This window comes from Strongylocentrotus purpuratus, unplaced genomic scaffold (assembly GCF_000002235.5).
Source record: "Strongylocentrotus purpuratus isolate Spur 01 unplaced genomic scaffold, Spur_5.0 spur5_scaffold_19, whole genome shotgun sequence".
NCBI lineage: Eukaryota > Metazoa > Echinodermata > Echinoidea > Camarodonta > Strongylocentrotidae > Strongylocentrotus > Strongylocentrotus purpuratus.
This window is the reverse complement of record NW_022145604.1, coordinates 18,037,856-18,061,605: the sequence shown is the minus strand read 5'-3', so window position 1 is coordinate 18,061,605 and position 23,750 is coordinate 18,037,856. Positions and strand designations below refer to the sequence as shown.

The 23,750-nt window shown below is 37.1% G+C and overlaps 1 protein-coding gene across 1 annotated transcript; it reads right to left on the bottom strand.

The window, feature by feature from the left end:
• Positions 1 to 1,664: 1,664 nt before the first annotated feature.
• Positions 1,665 to 22,187, bottom strand: LOC756991 (ATP-dependent RNA helicase DDX42). Its single transcript, XM_030990482.1, has 20 exons — positions 22,086 to 22,187; positions 21,160 to 21,333; positions 20,318 to 20,492; positions 19,478 to 19,573; positions 18,474 to 18,635; positions 17,896 to 18,000; positions 17,198 to 17,317; positions 16,267 to 16,374; positions 15,586 to 15,654; positions 15,021 to 15,149; positions 14,005 to 14,104; positions 12,749 to 12,796; positions 12,067 to 12,164; positions 10,928 to 11,102; positions 9,884 to 9,985; positions 7,315 to 7,416; positions 5,483 to 5,607; positions 4,647 to 4,907; positions 2,800 to 3,068; positions 1,665 to 2,337 (listed from the first exon to the last, which is right to left on the bottom strand). Exons 2-20 carry the CDS (start codon positions 21,315 to 21,317, stop codon positions 1,794 to 1,796), a joined length of 2,946 nt encoding a protein of 981 aa, XP_030846342.1. The 5' UTR covers positions 21,318 to 21,333; positions 22,086 to 22,187; the 3' UTR covers positions 1,665 to 1,793.
• Between the last annotated feature and the right edge of the window lie 1,563 nt (positions 22,188 to 23,750).

The window sequence follows — 23,750 nt, the reverse complement described above, 5'->3', positions numbered from 1 at the left end:
GACTGCTCTTTTGAATTTTTGGTAATGACATCAAAGTGGGATCTTGAAGAAGAAACAAATATTTTCTTACTTTTGTTTTTTATTTTATAGAATGTTTTTTGATACTTGTATTCTAATATAATATCCTACCCTTATAATATGGAAGCGTAAAGAAGTGTAGTGGAAAAAATACATATATATTCTATATATTTTATGCCACAAATAAATTGATTCTAAAGAACAAAATAAAAGAGACTACTTTGTTTGATGCTGATTAAATTGTAGTTTATTGAACATACCTACATGAAAAATACATAGTATCTTTCCTTGTACATATACATTATGCATGTGTATGTACTAAAATTACATTGAGCTTTTGTGAACTATTTATATTTACATTTGAAAGAATGTTACTTATCCCTTCATCAACAATAGATATTACAGAAAAATATATCTGTATGACCTAAAATAAAACAAACTTTCATTAAGAAAAGTTGAAAGGAGCCCAACATATGTTTGTTTCTTTGATTTTAATCTTGTATCTAAACATCCCTAACACTCTCCTGGCCTTCAGCATTGTCCATGTAGTATAAGCCATGGGGTCACAAAGCAAAGAATGGCTCTACCTGATATTTCTCATGTATTGTGAAGATCCTGCCCAGTGCCCATTCTTGCAATTGATAACGTACAGTAACGCAATAACATAGACTTTCATTATACGATCGAACCTGCTGTAGTGACCACCTGTCTACAAATACCACATTTTTTGTTTCCCTTTGAAACATGTACATGTACTAAAGGAACCTGTCTTCAAAGACAACGTTTTGTGTTTTCCTTGGAAGGTTGCTATAGACAGGTTTGACTGTTAACTCCAGGGCAGTTTCAATGTCCTTTTGTATTGCCTATTGAAAATCATGCTCAGATTATGTTCAGATTATTAACATGTAATTGTAATGTTTGCACTCTTCAAGAAGTGATACACAAAGCCATTGAAATTGTCTTGGGTTGGTCTTTTCGAAAGTCTCTGTAATTGTGTTTCATGTAAGTTTTACAGTCAAAGATACTTTTAGACACATATATTACAAAGTACAATAATGACAAACCTGACGCTATTATCAAGCAGAATTATCTGACAAAAGAGTCTTACAAAAATACCACGGGTTGGCTATCTTACAAATACCTTGGGATGGCTGTGTAACATTTACCGGAATTAACCCGTGTTGTAGTACTTGGACTTGAGTCCAATTCTTTAGGACTTGGACTTGGGCTTTTGGACATAAGGACTTGGCCCTATTCCAGGTCAAGTCCGGGATGAACTCTTAATGATTGTCAAAGAAGTTGAAAGACATCAGCACATCATCAACCAACTACAGTGAACTCTGCATAACTCAAAGTCACACAATTCAAATCATCCCTAAGTTGGATCATTTTTTTTTACCAAACCATGCAAAATGTATTCTTAACACTTACTATGTCGAACAAATTTTGCACAAGTCATATCATTTTTGCGGTTCCAACAGATTTGACTAATGCAGGGTTAACTGGATCTTTAAAATGTATGTATGTTATTACTTGCTGTACTCAACTCGGAGGCATGAAGAAGATCTAGGCCAATTGAGTTCAACAAAGCTACTAGGACTAAAAATAAATCATGGATTCTTTTTAGCAAGCAACTTCTGGCCAGAGTTTCAATCCTACATGCAACCCATTTTAATAAACCAGTGCCATAATTTAACTCAGCATTGTACAATAAGAAAGAATACATGTACATATTACAGATAGAAGGTGAACTAAGTCCACACTACATCTTATCCTTACGTATCCCAACGACTCTTACGTTTCGGCTTTGGTTGTTCAGCTGAGCTTCCACCAGTAGAGCTACTACTGATACTGCTACTGCTGACCGCACTACCATGTAACCCACTAGTACCACTCCCGACTCCAAAATTGACCCCTCTCAAAGTCCAGCCATGGTTCTCTTCCTCCGGCGTGCTCTCATCCGGGTCTGGAACATCCCCATCCTCTTCACCTCTGACCTCCGACCCGTCTACCTTGTGACCTCTATCCGTTCTATCATCATCGTGATGATCCCGTCCACCGCTGCTGCTGCGCCGTCGTTCCCCATGACTCCCTCCGGAGCTGCGATCACGTTCGCCGTGACCCCCTCCCGAGCTGCGATCACGGCCCACGTTGGATCTACGGACGTGGCCGAAGCTGACACTCGCCCCTCTCTCGTGACCTCTATCGTGACCTGACCCCTCACCGCCCTGTGATGATGATGGCGACATTGCCGATGATGGCGGCATAGCTGATGATGAGGAGGAGGTTGAGGCGGCTTGTTGCGATGGTATGTAGGATCTGTCAGGATATAGATACAAAAATAACTGGTAAAATTAATTCTTATATGATCAAGACTTATTTTATTAAAAAGATAATGCATTTTGAGTAATGACTTATTAACTAGTTAACATGCATAATGTCATTCATCTTCCCATTGCTCATCACCATAACCCAAATTACCTTCATTTCTTATTTCTTCATTAATCATATTTATTCTAATCAATATATTTATGTGTCGTCACATGATTACATCGGCATCAATTTAAACATGTCTTGCTGGGACTACTTTTAGGCAAACTCATATTTATTGAGTATATTCATTGCATCTAGTGATATTTTTGTACTCTCGCATGCAGGTAAACAAAATTTGAGGTTGATTTTATACATTCTAGCTATACATGCATACAAATTATTTTTGAATTTGTTTGGTACACTTCAATTACACCATAATCTCGCTGTCACCCTTCCCCATTCACCTACCTGACCATAGGAGCCATGGCAGAGTATAGTCCACCGGTGCTACTGCTGACTTGACTGCTACTGATGTATCCTCCCCCACCCAGGTGGGATGCAGGGGCGGGGAGGGGCTGGTGTCTGACCTGCTGGGGAGGGGGAGGCTGATGCTGGGAGGAGGGTCTCCCCCCTACTGCTTTGTTGTTACCAGATTCAAACTGGGTCGGTGTACGGAAGGACATGTTGGACGTGGACGGAGAGGAAGTGGAAGCCACAAAATGAGACTTGAACTGATTCTGGAAATCAAGTAGAAAATTGTGTTAAATGCATCGTTTAACAATGTTAAATCTGAGATGCATGGCCTTACGTGTTATCAGTGTCTGTGATATGGTGTTATATTGAAGCCCTAAAAAAATTGCGCTTCAAAATGATCATGAAGTGCCTCAAAAAAGTAAAAATCTTGGCCGGTTTTACCATACTCATCTTCCCCAATAGACTGTAGTGTTATAAAAAACCGATAGGAAAACGAAAAATGAAATTTCGATTTCCAATCATAAATATCTTGATAATCAGACAGGCGATCGGCTTGTAAAATTCATTGGATTCCTGACTGACCTAAAGGTTTATAATTATGATTGCAGTCATAATTCCTCGACATCTCACTTGATGGAAATACCATTAATTGGTGAACAAGTCTTGCACACAGCAAACCCATAGTCCCATCAAGAAATACCCCCCAGTCTATCGGACAGTCTTCGGTTCAATGGTTCAATTGGATAATAAGTATTTGTTATAAATAGATAATGGGTAAAGGGCAACAGGTAATTGGTAGTGGATTGGGAATTGGGATAGAATCAGGTTAGGGTTAGGCAAAAATATGCCATGGAATATACTGAGGGTAGAAAAGCAAATACATGGTCCCATCAAGAAATAACACCCAGTCTCTTGGAGAGTCTTCATGTGAGAGCAATGTAAAATAATGACCTTTCCATACAGGGCAATTGGTTGAAAGTGCAGAACATTGCATGAGACCTGTTGGACATAAAACTGAAGGCTAATCCTAATGATTGACAACACATATTATTGGGTAAACACCTGAATGGTGTCAAATTTCCCATGACAGCCTACTACTATCTATGCGTCTTTACATTACGCAAACTAGGTGTCACTGCATGTCTGTGTAAAACTTGGTTTGATACAAAGTCACTGGAACCCTGTACATTCTGTACAATAGAAAGCCTGAATGGGTTGGTAGAAAAGTAACATGGCCTGAAATTAGGCAAAACCTAAAAACTGTCATCCTTGTATTTGTTTGATTTATATGGCTTGATTTTGTTCCATAAGTTTCTTTCCTTTACAATTAGCTAAAATTGTGGAATCAAAAGCATGATGATTACTTATTGATTCTTGCTAATAAAAATAGAAACTGCTTTCAGTTCATCTTGCCAAGCAACAGAATTATCAACAATTACAAACATCTCAATTTTGCTTCCAATTTCAACCATCTTGAAATACTGTAATGGTTAGTAATCAAATATATACAGGGGGTGTTTCACAAAGGTCCTAAGTTAAACTTATCTCAAAGTCGGACTTAACAATTATGGAAAGCCGTAATAATCTATGAGAATATTTCGTAAAAGTTATTATAGAAGGCATAAAATGTTGATTCAAATCATTCATATGTTCTATAATCAAGGAGATATCATGTTCTTAATGTGGAATTTATAAAAAGTCTAAAATACTTGAATTTTCGCTTTTGAATATATTTTATTCTATGGCTACAAATGGCTCTCCATAATCTTAAAGTCCAACTAAGAGTTAAGTTTGACTTAGGATCTTTGTGAAACACCCCCCAGATGTGAATGTAGACTTACAGAGAAAGCACTCTTCATGGCATTTAGTCTGTTGGTATAGAGGCTTCCTACGCCTCTATTCTCTTCATCTCCATCTCCAGAACCAAGAAATTCCATGGATGACCCACCAGCACCCCCTCCTCCTCCTCCTCCACCTCCTCCTGCTCCTCCTCCCCCTCCTGATCTGAATGATGGTCGCTCACGGTAACCGAGTCCACCACCTCCGATGTTAAGGCGCTTTCCCTTGCCAGCCCGGTATCGAGACTTCTTGAAGTATTGATTCTGAAGAGGAAACAGATTACAGAACCGTCAGTGTCTCCCACTCTAAATTCTAAAGTTAAATTTCTGTTTCATTCTTTTACGTCACATTTCCATCATATAATCTGAAAATAATCATCAATGCTTTCCTAGCAGAATTTGTTCTTGACAATCTTACAGGTTTTCCAAATGTTTCTGTACAAGGAAATAGTTATGCATACAAAATATGAAGTAAACAGCTATGTGGAATGCATTGTGACTACAGGTAGTGACAGTGAAATCAAACCTTGATAGCAAACTACTCTAGATGAAAGCAGAAAAATTAGAATGTTATGAATTTCAAAAATTGCTAATCACTATAGGTATGGGCTCTTCAAATTGGTTGAATCAGAAATGTCTCTGTAATGTAGTGGGGGACAACTTTCCCATTTTTCCCAACACACAAAATGGCTACATTTTCAATTTTTCAAAATATTAATATATAAATTTTTGAGTTGTGCCCCAACTAAAATAAATTATGTACGCTTCTTGTACTAGCATGTAAAGCCTGTGGAGGAAACTTCCTATAATATATGTACATATAAACATATCACTCATACCTGCATTGCAAGGTCTAACAGTGATTTGGGTACTGCTTGATCAGCGCCCTCTAAGTTCCGCACAAGGTCACCAGCAAACTGATTGTCTTTCTTTAGGATGAGTGTGTATGCTGTTCCCTTCTCGCCTGAAACAGAAAAAAATAACTCCTCTTGTTAACTCAAGCCCAAATTGCGACTCTTTACAAAGTGCCTACAACACCTGGCAACTAATTCTAAATGTGTAGCCAGCCTACAGATAGATATAGAAAGCCTTCCTTAGACTTTCCAACATGAACAATCTACATTTGGGCTTTGGTTTCATTCAAGCCTGTGAATGCAGATAAGAAGGAAGCATGAATTGAAATAATTGTGGTTAAAATTCAATAACAAAATACTGAGCAGTGATTATTAGTTAAGTCTCGACTAGGATTGACATGCTTTGCAGTACCAGTATGTGTTCCATATGCACTGTTGGTGAAACAACAGTCAAAATGTGCCAATCCTATGTTTGTTCCATTAGTTATTTAACCTTATAGATTTAATGTGGCAGTCCATAACTTTTTCCATTAGTTAGTCAAAGCTTGTAGAGTTACAGTAAAAAAAAACTAGATGGAATTTCGACTGCGCGCAGTCGAAAATGATGCCTCCGTCATAGAGCAACTTTACAAACCAAAACAGAAGAAATATTTTTAAATTCAAGTTCAATTGTAATCCATTAACAGGTTCTCAGAATATCGTGATTACAAGCAATTTCTCACGTACATATATGACCCTTTGATCTTTGACCTCATGACCCTAAAATCTACTCAGTTCATTGGCTCTGCAAGATGTCCTGAGTTAATAGTAATCCATCCGTCAGTTCTAATGAGAATGCGTTCACAAGCTATTTTTGCATACATAATGAGCCCATGACCTTTGACCTTTGACCTTATGAACCAAGAATCTACTCACTTGATTGGCTCTGCAAGATACATGAATGATCTTAGTTTGGCAGGAATCCATCAATCTGTTCTATTGATAATGCGATCACAAGCTATTTTTGCATACATAATGAGCCGCATGACCTTTGACCTTGACCTCATGACCCCAAAATCTAATCAGTTCATCAGCTCTGCAAGTAACATACATGACCTAAGTTTGGCAGGAATCCATCAATCGGTTCTCGAGATAACGCGATCACGAGCTGTTTTTGCATACATAATGTGCGCTGTGACCTTTGACCTTTGACCTCGTGACCCCAAAATCTAATCAGTTCATCGGCTCTGCAAGTAACATACATGACCTAAGTTTGGCAGGAATCCATCAATCGGTTCTTGAGATAACGCGATCACGAGCTGTTTTTGCATACATAATGAGCCCTGTGACCTTTGACCTTTGAACTCGTGACCCCCAAAATCTACTCAGTTCATCGGCTCTGCAAGATACATACATGACCAAAGTTTGGCAGGAATCCATTAATCCGTTCTTCAGATAACGCGATCACGAGAACGGGACGTACGTACGTACGTACAGACGTACGTACGTACAGACGGACGGACGGACGGACAACCCGAAAACATAATGCCTCCGGCTACTTCGTAACGGAGGCATAAAAAAAGCAAGGAAATGTTTATAACATTTACAGCCTTGTGGCCCGAAACTACTACCCTTCTTTTTCCTATTGATCTATAATTGTTTTAATTAACAATAAATTTACAATACATAATCAGTACAATCTCAATACAAGAACAAAATTTACAAACTACCATCTTTATCTCTCAACAAATATCAATGTTGATTTAACGCATCTTCAGATTCTTACGAAATGAGATGAGAAACACATAAACAGTGAGAATGACTAGGTATGTATTTACCTGCACGTCCTGTTCTTCCTATCCTATGAGTATGAGTATCAATGTCTCTGGCCACATCATAGTTGACCACATTCTTGATTGACGGGATATCTAGACCTCTCGCTGTCAAGAAAGAAACATGAAGTTGATTACATATAGTTCCAAATGACATCATGGTTGATTACATTCTTGATTGAAGGGATATCTAGACCTCTCGCTGTCAAGAAAGAAAGAAACATGAAGTTGATTACATATAGTTCCAAATGACATCATGGCTGATTACATTCTTGATTGAAGGAATATCTAGACCTCTCGCTGTTAAGAAAGAAAGAAACATGAAGTTGATTACATATAGTTCCAAATGACATCATGGTTGATATACATTCTTGATTGAATGGATATCTAGACCTCTCGCTGTCAAGAAAGAAAGAAACATGAAGTTGATTACATATAGTTCCAAATGACATCATGGTTGATTACATTCTTGATTGAAGGAATATCTAGACCTCTCGCTGTCAAGAAAGAAAGAAACATGAAGTTGATTACATATAGTTCCAAATGACATCATGGTTGATTACATTCTTGATTGAAGGAATATCTAGACCTCTCGCTGTTAAGAAAGAAAGAAACATGAAGTTGATTACATATAGTTCCAAATGACATCATGGTTGATTACATTCTTGATTGAATGGATATCTAGACCTCTCGCTGTCAAGAAAGAAAGAAACATGAAGATGATTACATATAGTTCCAAATGACATCATGGTTGATTACACTCTTGATTGAAGGGATATCAAGACCTCTCGCTGTCAAGAAAGAAAGAAACATGAAGTTGATTACATATAGTTCCAAATGACATCATGGATGATTACATTCTTGATTGAAGGGATATCTAGACCTCTCGCTGTCATGAAAGAAAGAAACATGAAGTTGATTACATATAGTTCCAAATGACATCATGGTTGATTACATTCTTGATTGAAGGGATATCTAGACCTCTCGCTGTCATGAAAGAAAGAAACATGAAGTTGATTACATATAGTTCCAAATGACATCATGGTTGATTACATTTTTGATTGAAGGGATATCTAGACCTCTCGCTATCAAGAAAGAAAGAAACATGAAGTTGATTACATATAGTTCCAAATGACATCATGGTTGATTACATTTTTGATTGAAGGGATATCTAGACCTCTCGCTCTCAAGAAAGAAAGAAACATGAAGTTGATTACATATAGTTCCAAATGACATCATGGATGATTACATTCTTGATTGAAGGGATATCTAGACCTCTTGCTGTCAAGAAAGAAAGAAACATGAAGATGATTAACTGATTACAGTTCCAAATGGCATCATGGTTGATTACATTCTTGATTGAAGGGATATCAAGACCTCTCGCTGTCAAGAAAGAAAGAAACATCAAGTTGATTACATATAGTTCCAAATGACATCATGGTTGATTACATTCTTGATTGAAGGGATATCTAGACCTCTCGCTGTCAAGAAAGAAAGAAACATGAAGATGATTACATATAGTTCCAAATGGCATCATGGTTGATTACATTCTTGATTGAAGGGATATCAAGACCTCTCGCTGTCAAGAAAGAAAGAAACATCAAGTTGATTACATATAGTTCCAAATGGCATCATGGTTGATTACATTCTTGATTGAAGGGATATCTAGACCTCTCGCTGTTAAGAAAGAAAGAAACATGAAGTTGATTACATATAGTTGCAAGCGACATCATGGTTGACCACATTCTTGATTGACGGGATATCTAGACCTCTCGCTGTCATGAAAAAAGGAAACATGAAGATGATTTATACATACTCGCTGACAAATAATACATTTTTTTTGCAAGCCAGAGGCCTATGGTCCACAATTTGAAAAGCGGTGATCACCATATTGAGACAAAATCATGATGTAGAACATTATGCACATTAACATAATATCCAAAAGATGAATCACCTGCAGAAGAAAGGACAGGCATTTTCTACAAGATGCATTGATTGTGACAATTCCTATGTTGGAGAAACAGGGAGAACACTGAAAGAAAGAACGCAAAAGAGCCCTCAGATTGAGCAATCCACCTCATTCAGCAGTAGCAAAACACATCTTTAATACTGGACACAACATATCGTCGCTGTTTTCCCGAAGTGACGGTAGCGAAAAAAAATTGCATTCACTTTGCGTGACGATTTTCCTCACTACCGTCACTTCGTGAAAACAGGGACGATATGATGGGATGATGCCCATATTATTGACTTTGAAACACATTTCTGGTCAAGAAAGGTGAAAGAATCAATCTGGATAAAAAGGATTAAGCTTGCCTACTAAATTTTAAGGTTGGTAAAAGCTTTAAAGGGAGGCTTTACTACTTCAGCTAGAAGGGATTAGACCACACAGCGAGCCAGCGAGGTCACTGTGACAGGTGGCTATCTCATTAACTCAGCTCTCATTTAACATAAGAAAAAGAGGATCATGGGGGACCAACAGGCACCGATTTGGGAAGTTTTCAATATAGAGGGAGCAAGTAGCTACAAGTAGGACAGTGTGCCTTTAACTATATCACTAACATGCAAAGCTTACCTGCTACATCTGTTGCTACTAGGATTGGGATGGCTCTCCTCTTGAAAGCCGTGATGACTGAATTTCTTTCAAGCTGATTCATGTCTCCGTGAAGTAAACCAACTGAAATTCAAAAGCAAGAAATTATGACATTTAACTAAAATATAGAGATTATTGCATGGATTATTTTAACCTTTTTTTTAAAATAAAATGATATTTAACCCTCCACAGGCTACTCTATCTTCCTCTGTGTTACAAAACAAAACAATAACTATTGTATACATTTCATTTTTTTTTCTTCCTCTTAACGATTTTCAAATTTCAGTATCTCTTTCCCTCTCCTTCTTTCTTTCTCCCACCTCCCTGTCTTTCACTCTGTTTAACTGTCATCGCCACCACCATCATCATCATCATCATCACCAACATTATCATCATCAACATCTTCATCATCATCAACATCATCAACGTCATCATCATCAACATCATCATCATCAACATTATCATCATCAACATCATCACCATCATCATCATCATCATCACCATCATCATCATCACCATCACCATCATCATCATCATCATCATCATCAACATCACCAACATCATCATCATCAACATCTTCATCATCATCAACATCATCAACGTCATCATTGTCATCATCATCATCATCATCATCATCATTACCACCATCATCATCATCACCATTACCATCATCACCATCATCACCACCACCACCACCACCATCAATCATCATCATCATCATCATCATCATCATCACCACCACCACCAATTATCATCATCATCATCATCATCACCACCACCACCATCAATCATCATCATCATCATCATCATCACCCCCACCACCATCAATTATCATCATCATCATCATTATCATCATTACCATCATCACCACCACCACCATCAATCATCATCATCATCATCATCATCATCATCATCACCACCACCACCATCAACATCCATTATCATCATCTCTCTCTCTCTTTCTATTTCTTACTTCTTTATTTTTCAATTTTCTATCGCTGTGATTAAATCTCTGTCTCTCCTTACCATCAAAATCTTTTCTTTTAAGGCTTGTAGCCAGCTCTTCTGCATTGATTTTCTTTGTGACAAAGATAAGAACACTGCCCTCTGTGGTGAAGCGGACAAGCCGGGCAAGGAGCCAGGGGAACTTCCTTGTCTGATCGCTGAAGATTTCTACAACTTGAGTTACATCTTGGTTGGCCTGTTGACACAAACAGACATAAAACAAATTAATGAAGTCTTTAAAGTACATGAAATCAAGACTAGAACTTCACAATATTTGACTACCGTAGATAGAATGTCTGATTATAAACAAAATATGAAAAGAAAACAAAATTTGTGAGATATTTGCTTCTCATACTTTTTGCTAGTATGGACAGATTCCAAGGAAACTGTGAGGCAAAACTTGACAAAAGAAGACAAGTATACATCAACAACATTCATATAAATTTGCTATTTTACCATATGGGTGGTCCTGAAAAGGACTGTTGAGTTTGAAAGGGGATAGATAACAAAAGAGAGGGCGAGAGAAGTCATTCTTTCGGTTTTGTCCTGTGGATGGCTACTTGATATTGTTGGGGGAGAGGTAGAGAAATTAAGAGAGAGAGAGAGAGAGGGGAAAATTCTTTCATGACTACAGACCTGAAAAGGACTGATGATCGAACTAGGTTATCAAGGCGGAAAGAGAGAGAGAGAGAGAGAGAGAGAGCAAATCTTGACGTTCCAAAAAAGGTTGACCGTTGTTTCACCCACATTGTGAAACCTCAAAATGTCTATGATAACTTACTCAAGGCGCTATACAAATACACTAATCTCTCTCCAGAATTTAACAACATACTAACAGTGGTAACTCTGAGTAAATAAAAGCTTTTTAACATGTATCTGTGAGTATTCTAGGCATTGAATGTTTCAGAGAACTGGTGCAACATACACAAATGCACGATCCCCGTCATGGGTGGTTAGGGTTCTGGGGACTTCTAGGATGGTAGAGGAACAAGAACAGAGTGAGTAATGGGATTGCTTTATGGTGGGGAGATCTTTCAGGTACTCAGGTGAAGTAGTGTGGAGTACCTTAAAGACATGCGTTAGGATTCTGTATTCAATCCGTTTTTAACTGGGAGCCAGTGGTAATGAATTTCAAGAAAGATGTAGTCCGAGAAGCCTACCTCTCCAATGTCTCCCTGTATAACTCTGATAGGGTCTGTCAGGATGTCTCTAGCAAGGCGTTCTACCTTCTTCCTAAACGTAGCACTGAACAGAAGAGCTGAAACAATGAGAGAAATGCTAAAAAATTTAGGCAAAAATTAGTTAGGCAAAAATCGAAGCAAAGATTATTTCTTTTCTTTGTATAGTACTCAACATTCTTCCTAGACATATAGTAATGAATAGAGGAAGATAAGATCACTGATAAAGCTTCTTGTATGCATTTAGTATGATGCGTTAACTTTTTACCGGATACTTAATGCTATTCTTCGTACTACAAAAAAGCTTCTAAATGAAACGTGCGCGCATTAACATGCCTTTGAAGCGAAAATTCACATTGCTGTATTTTGCGCTGGGTAACGGCAAGTAGGTCTACTCGTCAAAAAACATTGACCTTTCTTTGCATAACACTTTACTTCTGAAGATATACAGCCATTTACGGGGTGTCCGGTATGAAGAGGCATCCAGTATTAGTTTAAGTGACCATTATATATGATAGTCACATATTGACCGATGTCTATTTCTCAGACTGCTGGTACGATTTGATTATAAAATCAATCTTCTTGTTTGGATAAGAATAAGGATATGCAAAATGATCTAAACTCATTTGTGTGATTTTGAGTTATTTCTTTTCGGTACACTTACTCTGTCGGTCTGGTCTCACGTGGTCAGCTATTGACCGCACTTGAGGCTCTAAAAAGAAGAGGAAAAAAACAAGGATATTGCACAAATTCAATTATAGCCATACCATAAATCTAAAGCATATCAGGCAGCACGATAATTAAGTGATATATCAAATTGACGATTTTTTCTTGAAAGTGAAAATTAGAAGATCCAAGGCAAGTGCAATGCACAAGTTTCATGACCAATTTTTTTATGGAAAACAAATAAAAACAAGATTACATTAAGTATGAAACATTAAGTATGTATCTTCCCTGAATTCTGGAATAGATTTGTGCATAAATCAAGTGCAGCGACACTTTCAAAGTTGTTGACGGGTACATGCAATAGTGATAAACTGTCTACAAATGTTGCATGGTTTATAACCATGAAGCAGAGTTGTTGTAGTCGAGTGGTTTAAGTACTTGACTTCAAATGCAAAGGTTGTGGGTTCGATCCCAGACACGGCACTAATGGCCGTTGGCAAGGCATTAATCTACGTTTGCCACTCCATACCCAGGAGAGAAATGGAGACCTGGTAGGATGACAAAAGCCTTTGTGTTAGCAATTGCCATATGCCTCATGGTGACCATATGGTAGGAATACTCCCCAGGGAGTGGATATGGTGCACATTGTGCATGAATGAATCCAATGTCCGGGGTAATTATATCTGTAAGCACTCACGGTATATCGTATTAAGCACTATATAAATCCAGATGATCATCACATAAGCACTTAACAGATATATTATTACCCCGATCATCGGATTCAGGTTCACCCTCACACAATGGATGCACAACATTCTCCACTCCCTGAGGAGCATTCCAGCAAGTCATTATTTTACAGATGCTCACAATGCTGAGAAAACTATATCAATTTTTCGCATCCTACCAGGTACCTATTTGATTCCATGACATTTGCTCCGGCGACAATTGCTCCGCTGTAAATTTCATACACTAATCGAATGGCTAACTTCAAACCTGGATTCAACACTATACCCTACCCTAAACCTAACCCTAAACCTAACATAAAACCCTATTGAAACCCTAACCCTAACCCTACATCTTAGACGAAATAAAGCCCGGAGCAATTGTCGCAGGAGCAAATGTCGTGTCACCACCTATTTATCACCTGGGTGGAGAGTGTTAGGCTGGGATTTGATACCCGTACCTTGTGATCTGCAGTCGGGTGACTTATCCACTAGACCACGACACCTCTACATGAACACTATGAAAACTTACCAAAGCCCATATCAAACATCCTATCAGCCTCGTCGAATATGAGATAGGATACTCTGCGCAGGTTGGTTGCTTTCTTCTTTACCAGGTCAATCAAACGACCCTACAAATAGAGAACAACACTCAAAGATCACATCACAAACATATCAAACTCAAAAAAATCTTTTTCTTTCTAGCTATACATATTAGATAGATAATGCATTCTAGTTTCCATATAATCCTTGTTGTGCAGCACTGTATGGAGATTTTTTATTTTTTATTCGAAGGTAGCATGAAAAAATAGGCATATTACCTCATAATGTTCCATGGGTATCGATAAATACTGATGCCAAATGTTTTTACATTCTCTCAAAGATGTCTAATGAGATTCAGGGAATCTCCAAACGGATGTACGTATAATTGTTATTTCACTATTGTATGAATATCAAACAAATCACAATTCTTATCTTATTTCATTGTATTTAGTATTTTGAATGGAATCCATGAGCTTCCCGTTTAGCTGCATGTATATTTTTGCACTACTGTGCATATAATACAATGTTTCTACATTTGAAACATTGCAGTGAGTTTACATGTACTAGTTATCATCCATACTATAATTCAGGTAGATTATGTACATCATTTTTATCTTTATTGGGACTTTCACAGAATCAATAAAAAGGAAAACATAATTCACTAAATAATGCAAATGTCAGATACGACCTGATGTTATACAGATCTAATTACTTTTCTTGTGTGTATGTGTGTGCGTGTCTAACATATCTATAATTCTCTTAAGTATATTATTATGTATTATATATTTCCAGGGACAAGCCTGTGACTGGCCTTTGTTTGTCTCTCCACATTTTGATGTTTTTTAAATTTCTTTCTATTGTAATTTTGTACTATACATTTTATTGTCATTAAATTCTATCTTTACTACTTGGCTATGTTTATAGGTTGTTTTGTGTGTTTTTATTGTCATTTTTATCGAATTGTGGAAAGAACATATTAAATCAAATTAATTTAATTGAACTTACAGGTGTAGCGACGATGACCTCTGGCCCCTCCTCACATGCCCTCTGTTGTTCATGCATGTTACCGCCTCCATACGCACACACAACATGGATGTTGTACGCCTTCCCAAACTTCTTCACCTCCATATAAATCTGTGGGAAAAAAACAATTTTCCTTTCTTTTTAAACTTAACATGTACATAGGGGTGGTCTGTTAATTCCTTGTTTTACACATGTACATGAAATAGAGCTAAGGAAAATGATGATGATGTGTTGAAATGACGATGTCAATCACAGAAATTGATAACACATTAAAAGATATTGAAAACTGAGCAAGTATTTTTTTATTAACATGCAAATTACAAGTTGCATTGTTAATATAACATTGCAATGTTATATATATATATATATATTTTTTTTTTTAATAAAACAGAAATTTGAGAATAAATAATTTATATGTTTATCGCAACAATGGCAGAGTAGATAGCCCATGAGGAGACTGATAGAAGACTAATATGATGGCGATAAATTTATCAATCACAATATCAAGGATTAATTTAATGCAGAATGATACAGAATATCTGATTACCTGTTGTGCAAGTTCTCTGGTAGGGGCACAGATAAGTCCTATAGGTCCATCACCTTTTTTGATTGCTCTCTGAAGGAAAAAGAAAACATGCCCAAAATAGTAATAATTTCTTACTCCAATTAATGCAATAAAGAGAGAGATTTACACTAAAATTGAAACTAACTCATATTAAGAGTGGTCAATGCTGCAAAATGATTCACAACGATTAATTGTTGATATTCATAATATGCTCTTGCCATGAAAACAGACATCAATAATTATCAAAAAAGCATAGAACTGTTGTTTTCTTTTTTCCTCTTTTCATTTTTTATTTCAATGCAACCACTTATTGCAGCACTATTTTCAATGAAAATGGCGGTTAGACAGGACTTGAATAGATTGCATAATTTCTTTGATAATGATCAAAATCATTGCTAAAGTTGATGTAAGCATGGATAGCCCATAACAGAATTAAACTTAAAATTAAGCTTAAATTTAAGCGGGACTGCACTACTTGTAGTAAACAATGCCTAAACGGGTACCCTTTGATCCCACATGGTCCCCTTTTTCTCATGTTAATTGAGAGCTGATTTGATGAGCACACAAGGAGGTCAAATCCCTACTGGCCAAACAAGTGCAGATAGGCTTTAAACTAACACTAATCTGATTTTAAAGCACTTTGATGAATGTTATCTTTCTCACCTGGTCCATGATGTGTACGAGCATAGGCCACACGAAAGCAGCCGTCTTCCCACTGCCTGTCTTAGCAATACCGATCACATCACGACCACACATGGCAATGGGAACGCCCTGTTACAAGAAAATAGGGTACACATGTATGAGTGCAGGAGTCAGAAGCAGTCACAATCATCAATGTCAAACATTTTGACATAAATAATCTTTGATTCTCATTGAATATCAAATTCACAATTACAAGAGTAAAATCTCATTTACAAATGATTATATGATATACAATAATTTTTGAATTCACACTTTAACCCAATATTTTGATCCATTCTTTTCTGATCTAAATTCTATATCATTTTACAAATACATTATCACTATCACTATCGCTATCGTCAACGCCATTACAACCTCTACTACCCCAACATCACTATTATTATGATACCTACCACAATAACACTATTACCACAACTACTAACATAAACACAACTACCACAAATGATCACTACCATAGTCCACAATCAAAAGCATATCTATATCACTACCACACCAACAACCCCATCATCATCACAATACCATAATCACTAACAACATAACAACAACCTCTATCAATTCTCGCTATCGCCAATAACTTAAAAATACCTGTAAGTTAAATTCAGGCCCCATTTCAAATGCACTCTTTGATAATTTGGTGTCCAAGTCACTTCCTGTCTGGTCGTTGATTTGATTTGGAGTATCTTTCTCGTTTTAAGGTTGCTGCCATCAAAAAATTTTACGAACCTAGAAATAGCTTTCAGACACATACGTACATTGCGCTTAATGCATAATACATGCACACGGGCCGCTGTACACTGGAAATGCCTCAAAATTACAGCCAAGAGGCTACATTGGGCATTTTAGGCATATTGGCGATGGCGAGAATTTTCTTGGTCTCTACCACGATCCTTACCTGTGCCTGGATTGGGGTAGGGCTAGAGAAATCTGATTTCCTGATGCAGTGCATTAGCTGCTCATCAAATCCAAAGTGAGCAAAACTTGTTACTGGCTTAGGAGGATCAGCTCCAGACACCTGGGAAGAAAAGGGGGTGGCAAAAGATCAAAACATTTTCAAAAGTAGGCTTAACTGTTGAATACCTATAATGCAAGTGGTTTGGGTATACATATACCATAATAGGTATAGGTATGGGTAATGAATATTGTGTAATTGGTAATTGGTATTGCATAATGGGTATTGTGTATTTTGTATTAGGTATTGGGCAATGGACATTGGGTAATAGGTATTGAATAATAAGTGTTTGTTAATAGATGATGGGTAAAGGGCAATGGGTGTTGAGGGTGGGGTGGGATTTGGGATGGCATTAGGGTTAGGATTAGGGGAAAATAATTCATTTCTTTCTACAAAAAACACAAAATTTACAAGGGTATGAATAATTCATTTGTTAACTGTACATAACCAAGTTACACTCTGTAGTTGCAAACCTTTGTTTATCTATGTCCAGGGCAGCGTCTCATGATACCGTCATAAGTACGAGTTCAACGACATCCTATTGAAATGCGTGTTAAATTTATTACATGCATTTCAAAGGAATGTCGGTGAACTTGTACTTATGATGGTTTTGTGAGACGCTGCCCTGGTGCTCAACTTACCTTGATATTGAGTTTCTGGCGTAGATCCAACACAACCGAGTAGTTGAGTGTTTGGATGGACTCATGCTCATTGTAGAAATTCTTGTTGAAAGGCTCATAGTCAACCTGCAAGTATGGAAAACAGAAAACTATTCATTGACCTTCATTTAACTCTGGTAAAAAACTATGAAATACTTAAAAACCAATGTGAGAATATTGCACTTATACAACACGAATCCTAAAAGATCTCTTGCAAACAGTACAGTATATTTTACACTGATTGGACCAATCCTGCAGCTGTCTACAAGGGCCTGGAACTTGTACACTAATATCGGAGAACGGCGACATGAAAGAGAAATTATCAAAACAAATCTGTCCTTTTTCCCTTTTTTTTTACTTATCTGACCCTTTTCATCTTGCCATAAGGTACTTAAAAGGAAATTTTCATTACAAAATTATAGAAGAGTCAATATCACCAGAGGAAATTGATGAGGGAAATCTGAGGGAAAAAATATATAATGGAGAAGAAAAATAACCATCCTTTTAGATAGAGTTATTGACATATCATTATTTGTAGTATGAAGAAATGGCATGAGTACCATAGAGTGGTCTACTGGAGGCAGTGGGTCGATGATCTTTGACCTCTCTGGAACTATGGGATTGCCGTCAGCGTCATAGTCGATAGGTTCATCTTCATCATTGATAGGGAGAGTGTTCAGACCTGCCTCAGGGTTGTCCTCCATGTACTTCATATATGCTTCCTGAGAGGAAGAAAAAATGTGGTAAAAATGGTTAGGTATATTCACTGATTACACTCAGTAAATAAAGAAAATGGACATTATTTATAGTTAAAGGGCATTCTAACCATTGTTATAAGTAGATTTGTATGAAAGCAGAAAAATAACAGAAACAGAATGGCAAAAGTTTGAAATGAATCGGTCAAATAGTAAGGAAGCTAGGAGTGTTTGATATATGAGATCACTAAGTCTATGCAAATCTCAAATTGGTAGGTTGGCTAGTGGATTGTGACGTAGGATGTGGATAACTCTCCAATTTGCTGTGTACAAAAATATCAATAATTTCTGTTTTTCTTGTACGTTCCTTCTCCTTCGGGGCACTATTCAAAATATATTATAGATAGCATATTATTATAGGTCCTCTATAAAGAAAAGACCCTCCTGAGGCATGAATTTTTGACAAATTTAGAACTTTAGTCATTTTATATGTTGGAACAGATGGGAAAGCAGTCCGGCACTACATTACATTGACATTACTGCTTCAGCCAATTTGAAGTGCCCATACGTATAGTGATTACAACTTTTTAAAATTCATAACTTTCTTTTATTTAGTCAGATTTAATTGAAACTTTCATCAGTTTGCTTCTCTGATTTTTTCTGCTTTCGTTTAGAGATGTTGTCTATCAGGATTAGATTTTCAAAAAATATTTGATAAAAAGTAAACATAAATTATTTCTCTTTATTACTTCTGTACATATTATCCATCTACACCTATATATGGCATTAGGTTTTCTGCTCTCCCTCCTCTCTAAATCTCGCTCTCTCCTTCTCTTTGTTTATTTTCAAACTTTTGAATTGTATCTTACCATTTCATCTAGTTCTTCAATGTCGTTTCTGGTTGCCTTCTGTGCTTTCTTGCTCTTCTTTGCCTCCGCATCTTTCTCTTCCTTGGTTAATTCAACCTGGAAAATAAAGATTAGACCGTACTTGTTTATATATCATAACAGATAAATACCTAGATATTTGGCAGAGACAGCATAAAGGAATCAGTGTTGACTAATGCTGTATGATCGTTCTGGTTAGTTACAAGCCATCTAACCTTCCATACAAAGAAAAAGCAGTTTATGGTTCATCCTTAGAAAATAATCCTCATAAAATTATTCATTTCTATCATGATATTAGTAGTTGACACATTTCATTCGCAATTGGTCTCACACTCTCACTAAACTCTTTAAAGAAATTAAGAAATAGGCATATTACTAGGCATAGTAAATAAGAGATGCATGAGGTTGCACACATAGAATAGTAAGAATACCATGCTAGTCTCTCATTGCAATTACTGGAGTAGAAAAGTAATATTTCTGCTATAAAATGAAGAGAAAAAAGTCAACTTTCTCTTTCCTATCTCTTTCTCACTCCTCCCTTCATCAACCTCACCTTAATCCTTGCTCTCCTCTTTCTTGGGTGCTTTCTTCTCTTCCTTCTTCTCCTACCCCTTTCCCTGATCTGTCCTCCTTCTCTTTATCTCTTCCCCGTTCTCTCCCCCTTCATTTACCCCCCCCCCCCCCCCCCTTCTTGTAGGTTCTCTTGTTCATTGCTGCACTCTTCTTTCTTCGGCTTCCCCCTTTCCCTGATCCTTCCTCTTCTATCTCTCTCCCCCTCCACCAACCCATCCCCACTCCTCCCTCTCTCTCAATTAACCTCACCTTAATCCCCGCCATGAAGGCATCCAGAGGGTCCTCATCGTCTTCACTGCTCTCCTCTTTCTTGGGCGGGGCTTTATCTTCATAGTACAGGTTTCTGTATCTATCTCCAAATGTATCCACTTTCTTTGGAGCAGCAGGGCCACCCGTCTCTTCATCACTGTCTGCATCAAAATACCTACAAGAAATTCATGAAACAGTCATAACATACTAACTTCAAGGGGTTCTATTCTTTAAAGTGAGTAAGATGAAAATATGCCAAAATCATGCATTTGTATTCCGAGCATCCTTCAAATAATTTGTTATCTCATGTGGGACACATCCAGCACATATATAGCATCTTAAAGCAATATGAAATCTTGTTAGTATTTCGTACTCAGCAAGTTTTTTTTAAGTTCAAGTTCTTAAATTCATCCCAATTTTCCATAAGATAACAGAAAATAACGAGAAACTTTCGTGAAATAATAAGGCTGGAGACTTTCATGAATTGTTTAAAGCCCCACTGCACTAGTTTTGCCAGGAGGGATTAGACCTCCCTGTATGGTCACAGACAGATGGTTATCTCATCAAATAAGCTCTTAATTAACATAAGAAAAAGAGGATCATGGGGAACCAATGGTCACCGATTAGGCATTGTTTGCTATATAGAGGGCGCAAGTAGCTAGTGCAGTGCTTAGCTTTTTCAAATTATCAAGCGCTAGCATACTTTTAGAACGATTCTGGTTTCATGCTACTTGTATTTTCATTGACATCCCCCCCCCCCCCTGATAATAAAAAACAGGGAGCATAATTCTGTTTTACAAACAAAACATTTGGGTAAAATCTACGTAAAAGCTGACACTTACTCTTGCTCTGTTCTATGTCTCTTCTTGATCTTCTCCAAGTCCTGTTCATCAAAGCCCATGATAGCATTGCTGTACAGAGATTTCTTGTCTCTGCCACGGCTAGCTGGTACAAACCGGTTGTACACACCCCCACCACGACTTCCACCTCCTCGCTGCATGTCTGCTGCACAATGTCTGTATACCCATCAAGAAAACAAAAGCATAGTAACCATTGTGGACCGTCAGTGTGTTGAGATATGTCATTTGTTCCGTATTAAAAATCTTTAAGTGTTCAAACCTTAATTAAACTTATTAAAGTGATTACAGGTAGTGTAAAAAGGCGCTCCCTATACTAAACTAATCCCTAGACCTATTAATTATTATAAAGTATCACATTGGCAAATATGCAAAAATTGTTTTTTTGCGAGTACACCGCATGTCTATGCATTTCACCCGAAACCAATATCACAAGCTCTTGTAAGAGGTCAGTGTTTTTGTTATATTAAGTATAAGAACAAACATGTGCAACTCCGAAGTGAAGCCAGTGTGCCAATGTTTGTCAGGCGAGGGAATGCACTTGCCATTTCAAATTTTCAGCAAATTCAGGCTTTTTAATTTTATTTAGATCTACCTGCCTCTCCATGCAGGGGTATGGGTGACAGTTAAGGCTAGGTGATAACAATATCATATTTCATATCATCATCCAGCTAATAATGCTACCCTGGCCATGTCTATGGACCATCCATGGCCATGCCATGCAGCAGTGCATGGAAGATTAGGTTTGTTGAATCTTGAATTCCTACCTCATAAAACCCAACGCATGGGACTGTTCACCGATTTCAATTCGTCAGATTCATAATCATGAACGTTCGTCGATTTTTTTTTACAAGCCATGAAACACTTCTCTCACTCCCTTCGTCATCAAAATTGGATGTGCATTTACTTACCACTTTTACTTGCGTTGCGAAGAATTAAAAGCTCTTACTGAGCTGCGAATACAACGCCAATTAGTCCGAGTTGAGCCTAGCTAACTCTCTCTCTCTCTCTCTAGCTCTCCAGAAGCGAAGGTCAACGCACTTTCCGCGCAATTTCTGGTGCGGATCGGAGTGAAACGCGCTGCGCCAATTTTTATCCTGCGAGTTAGAAAAAAGAAAAATCGCGAACCGCCTTAAACCATGTAAACATGAGCCAATGATCATAAAATTGTATCTCGTGATTATCTTTACTCTCGTCTTTATATCTTCCTCTTTTCTTCTATTTTTTTCTTCTTTTCTTCTTTTCTTTTTTTCTTCTAATTCTTCTTCTTCTTCTTCTTCTTCTTCTTCTTCTTCTTCTTCTTCTTCTTCTTCTTCTTCTTCTTCTTCTTCTTCTTCTTCTTCTTCTTCAGTCTTCTTCTTCTTCTTCTTCTTCTTCTTCAGTCTTCTTCTTCTTCTTCTTCTTCTTCTTCTTCTTCTTTTTCATCCACCTGCAATGGGCTCTCGATCTAGTATAAGGCCTAATTGCAAAAAAGAAAGATGTTGTATTGCCCTTTAGGTGCCAAAAATTGGGTCGGTCGGTCGAAAATCTTTTTTACTTTTTGTTTTCTCTCCCCCTTTGGGATGATATTTTTCAGCATTGAATGCTTTTCTTTTTTAAAACGGTAACATAAATAAAACTTTTAAGCCGACCGTAGATTTCAGGAATTTTGGGTCGGTCGCAAAGGGCAATACAACATCTTTTCTTGTTAGGCCTAAGGTGGAATCCATATGCAAACATTTATTGTTGCTATGTCGGGAAAGCATCGTGCAATACTTTCAGCTAACAGAGAAACTTGATTTTTTATTTTTTTTAATTCATGCATAAATTAGTAAACGTTCTTATATTAGTTATTTGTTATTTATTTGTTCCCTTCATGCTTTTTACACACAAAAACTAAGGTCATAAAAGCGTCATGGTTACATTTTATAAATAGCATATAGGTTGCAAATATGAGAGAAAATAAATGTGCTTTATATTATTTTGCCGTTCTTTCTTATTCGAGGACTTGGACGTGAAGCCAATTTTCCTCCATATAAACAGGTAAAAGGAAAGGTAAAGGAAAGGGGGAAGGGGAAATGAAGGAGAATAAGAAAACGAACGAGAACGAGAAGAAGAAGAAGAAGAAGAATGAAGAAGAAGGAAAAAAAAGAAGAAGAAGAAGAAAGAAAACTAAGATTACCAAAATTAACTGAAAGATAAATAGACATAATTAAAACAGATGGTTTCTATTTTAAATTTAATCGTTTGATTTATTATTTCCAACGACTTGGTTTGAGGTCATACGGGTACATTCTTTATTCATACATCTCCTTTTTAATTAATCAAGTATTTGATATTGGTAATATATTTACAAAATAATGAAGTCATTCTTGATGAGTGGTAATCCGGGGAACGCCCCTAGCACATTATAAACCCACATTCTCCTGAAACAAGTTTTGGTTAAAAATGTCGAATCTTTAGAGCCTAGGCTCTCTTACCTACACATCTCATCAATATGAACAACAACAAAGGTTCCACCCCAATCAGCTACAATAGTTCTATTGTTGTCTTTATATTTGATATTGATCTAAGTTGTCGGGAAGAAAGACTTTATT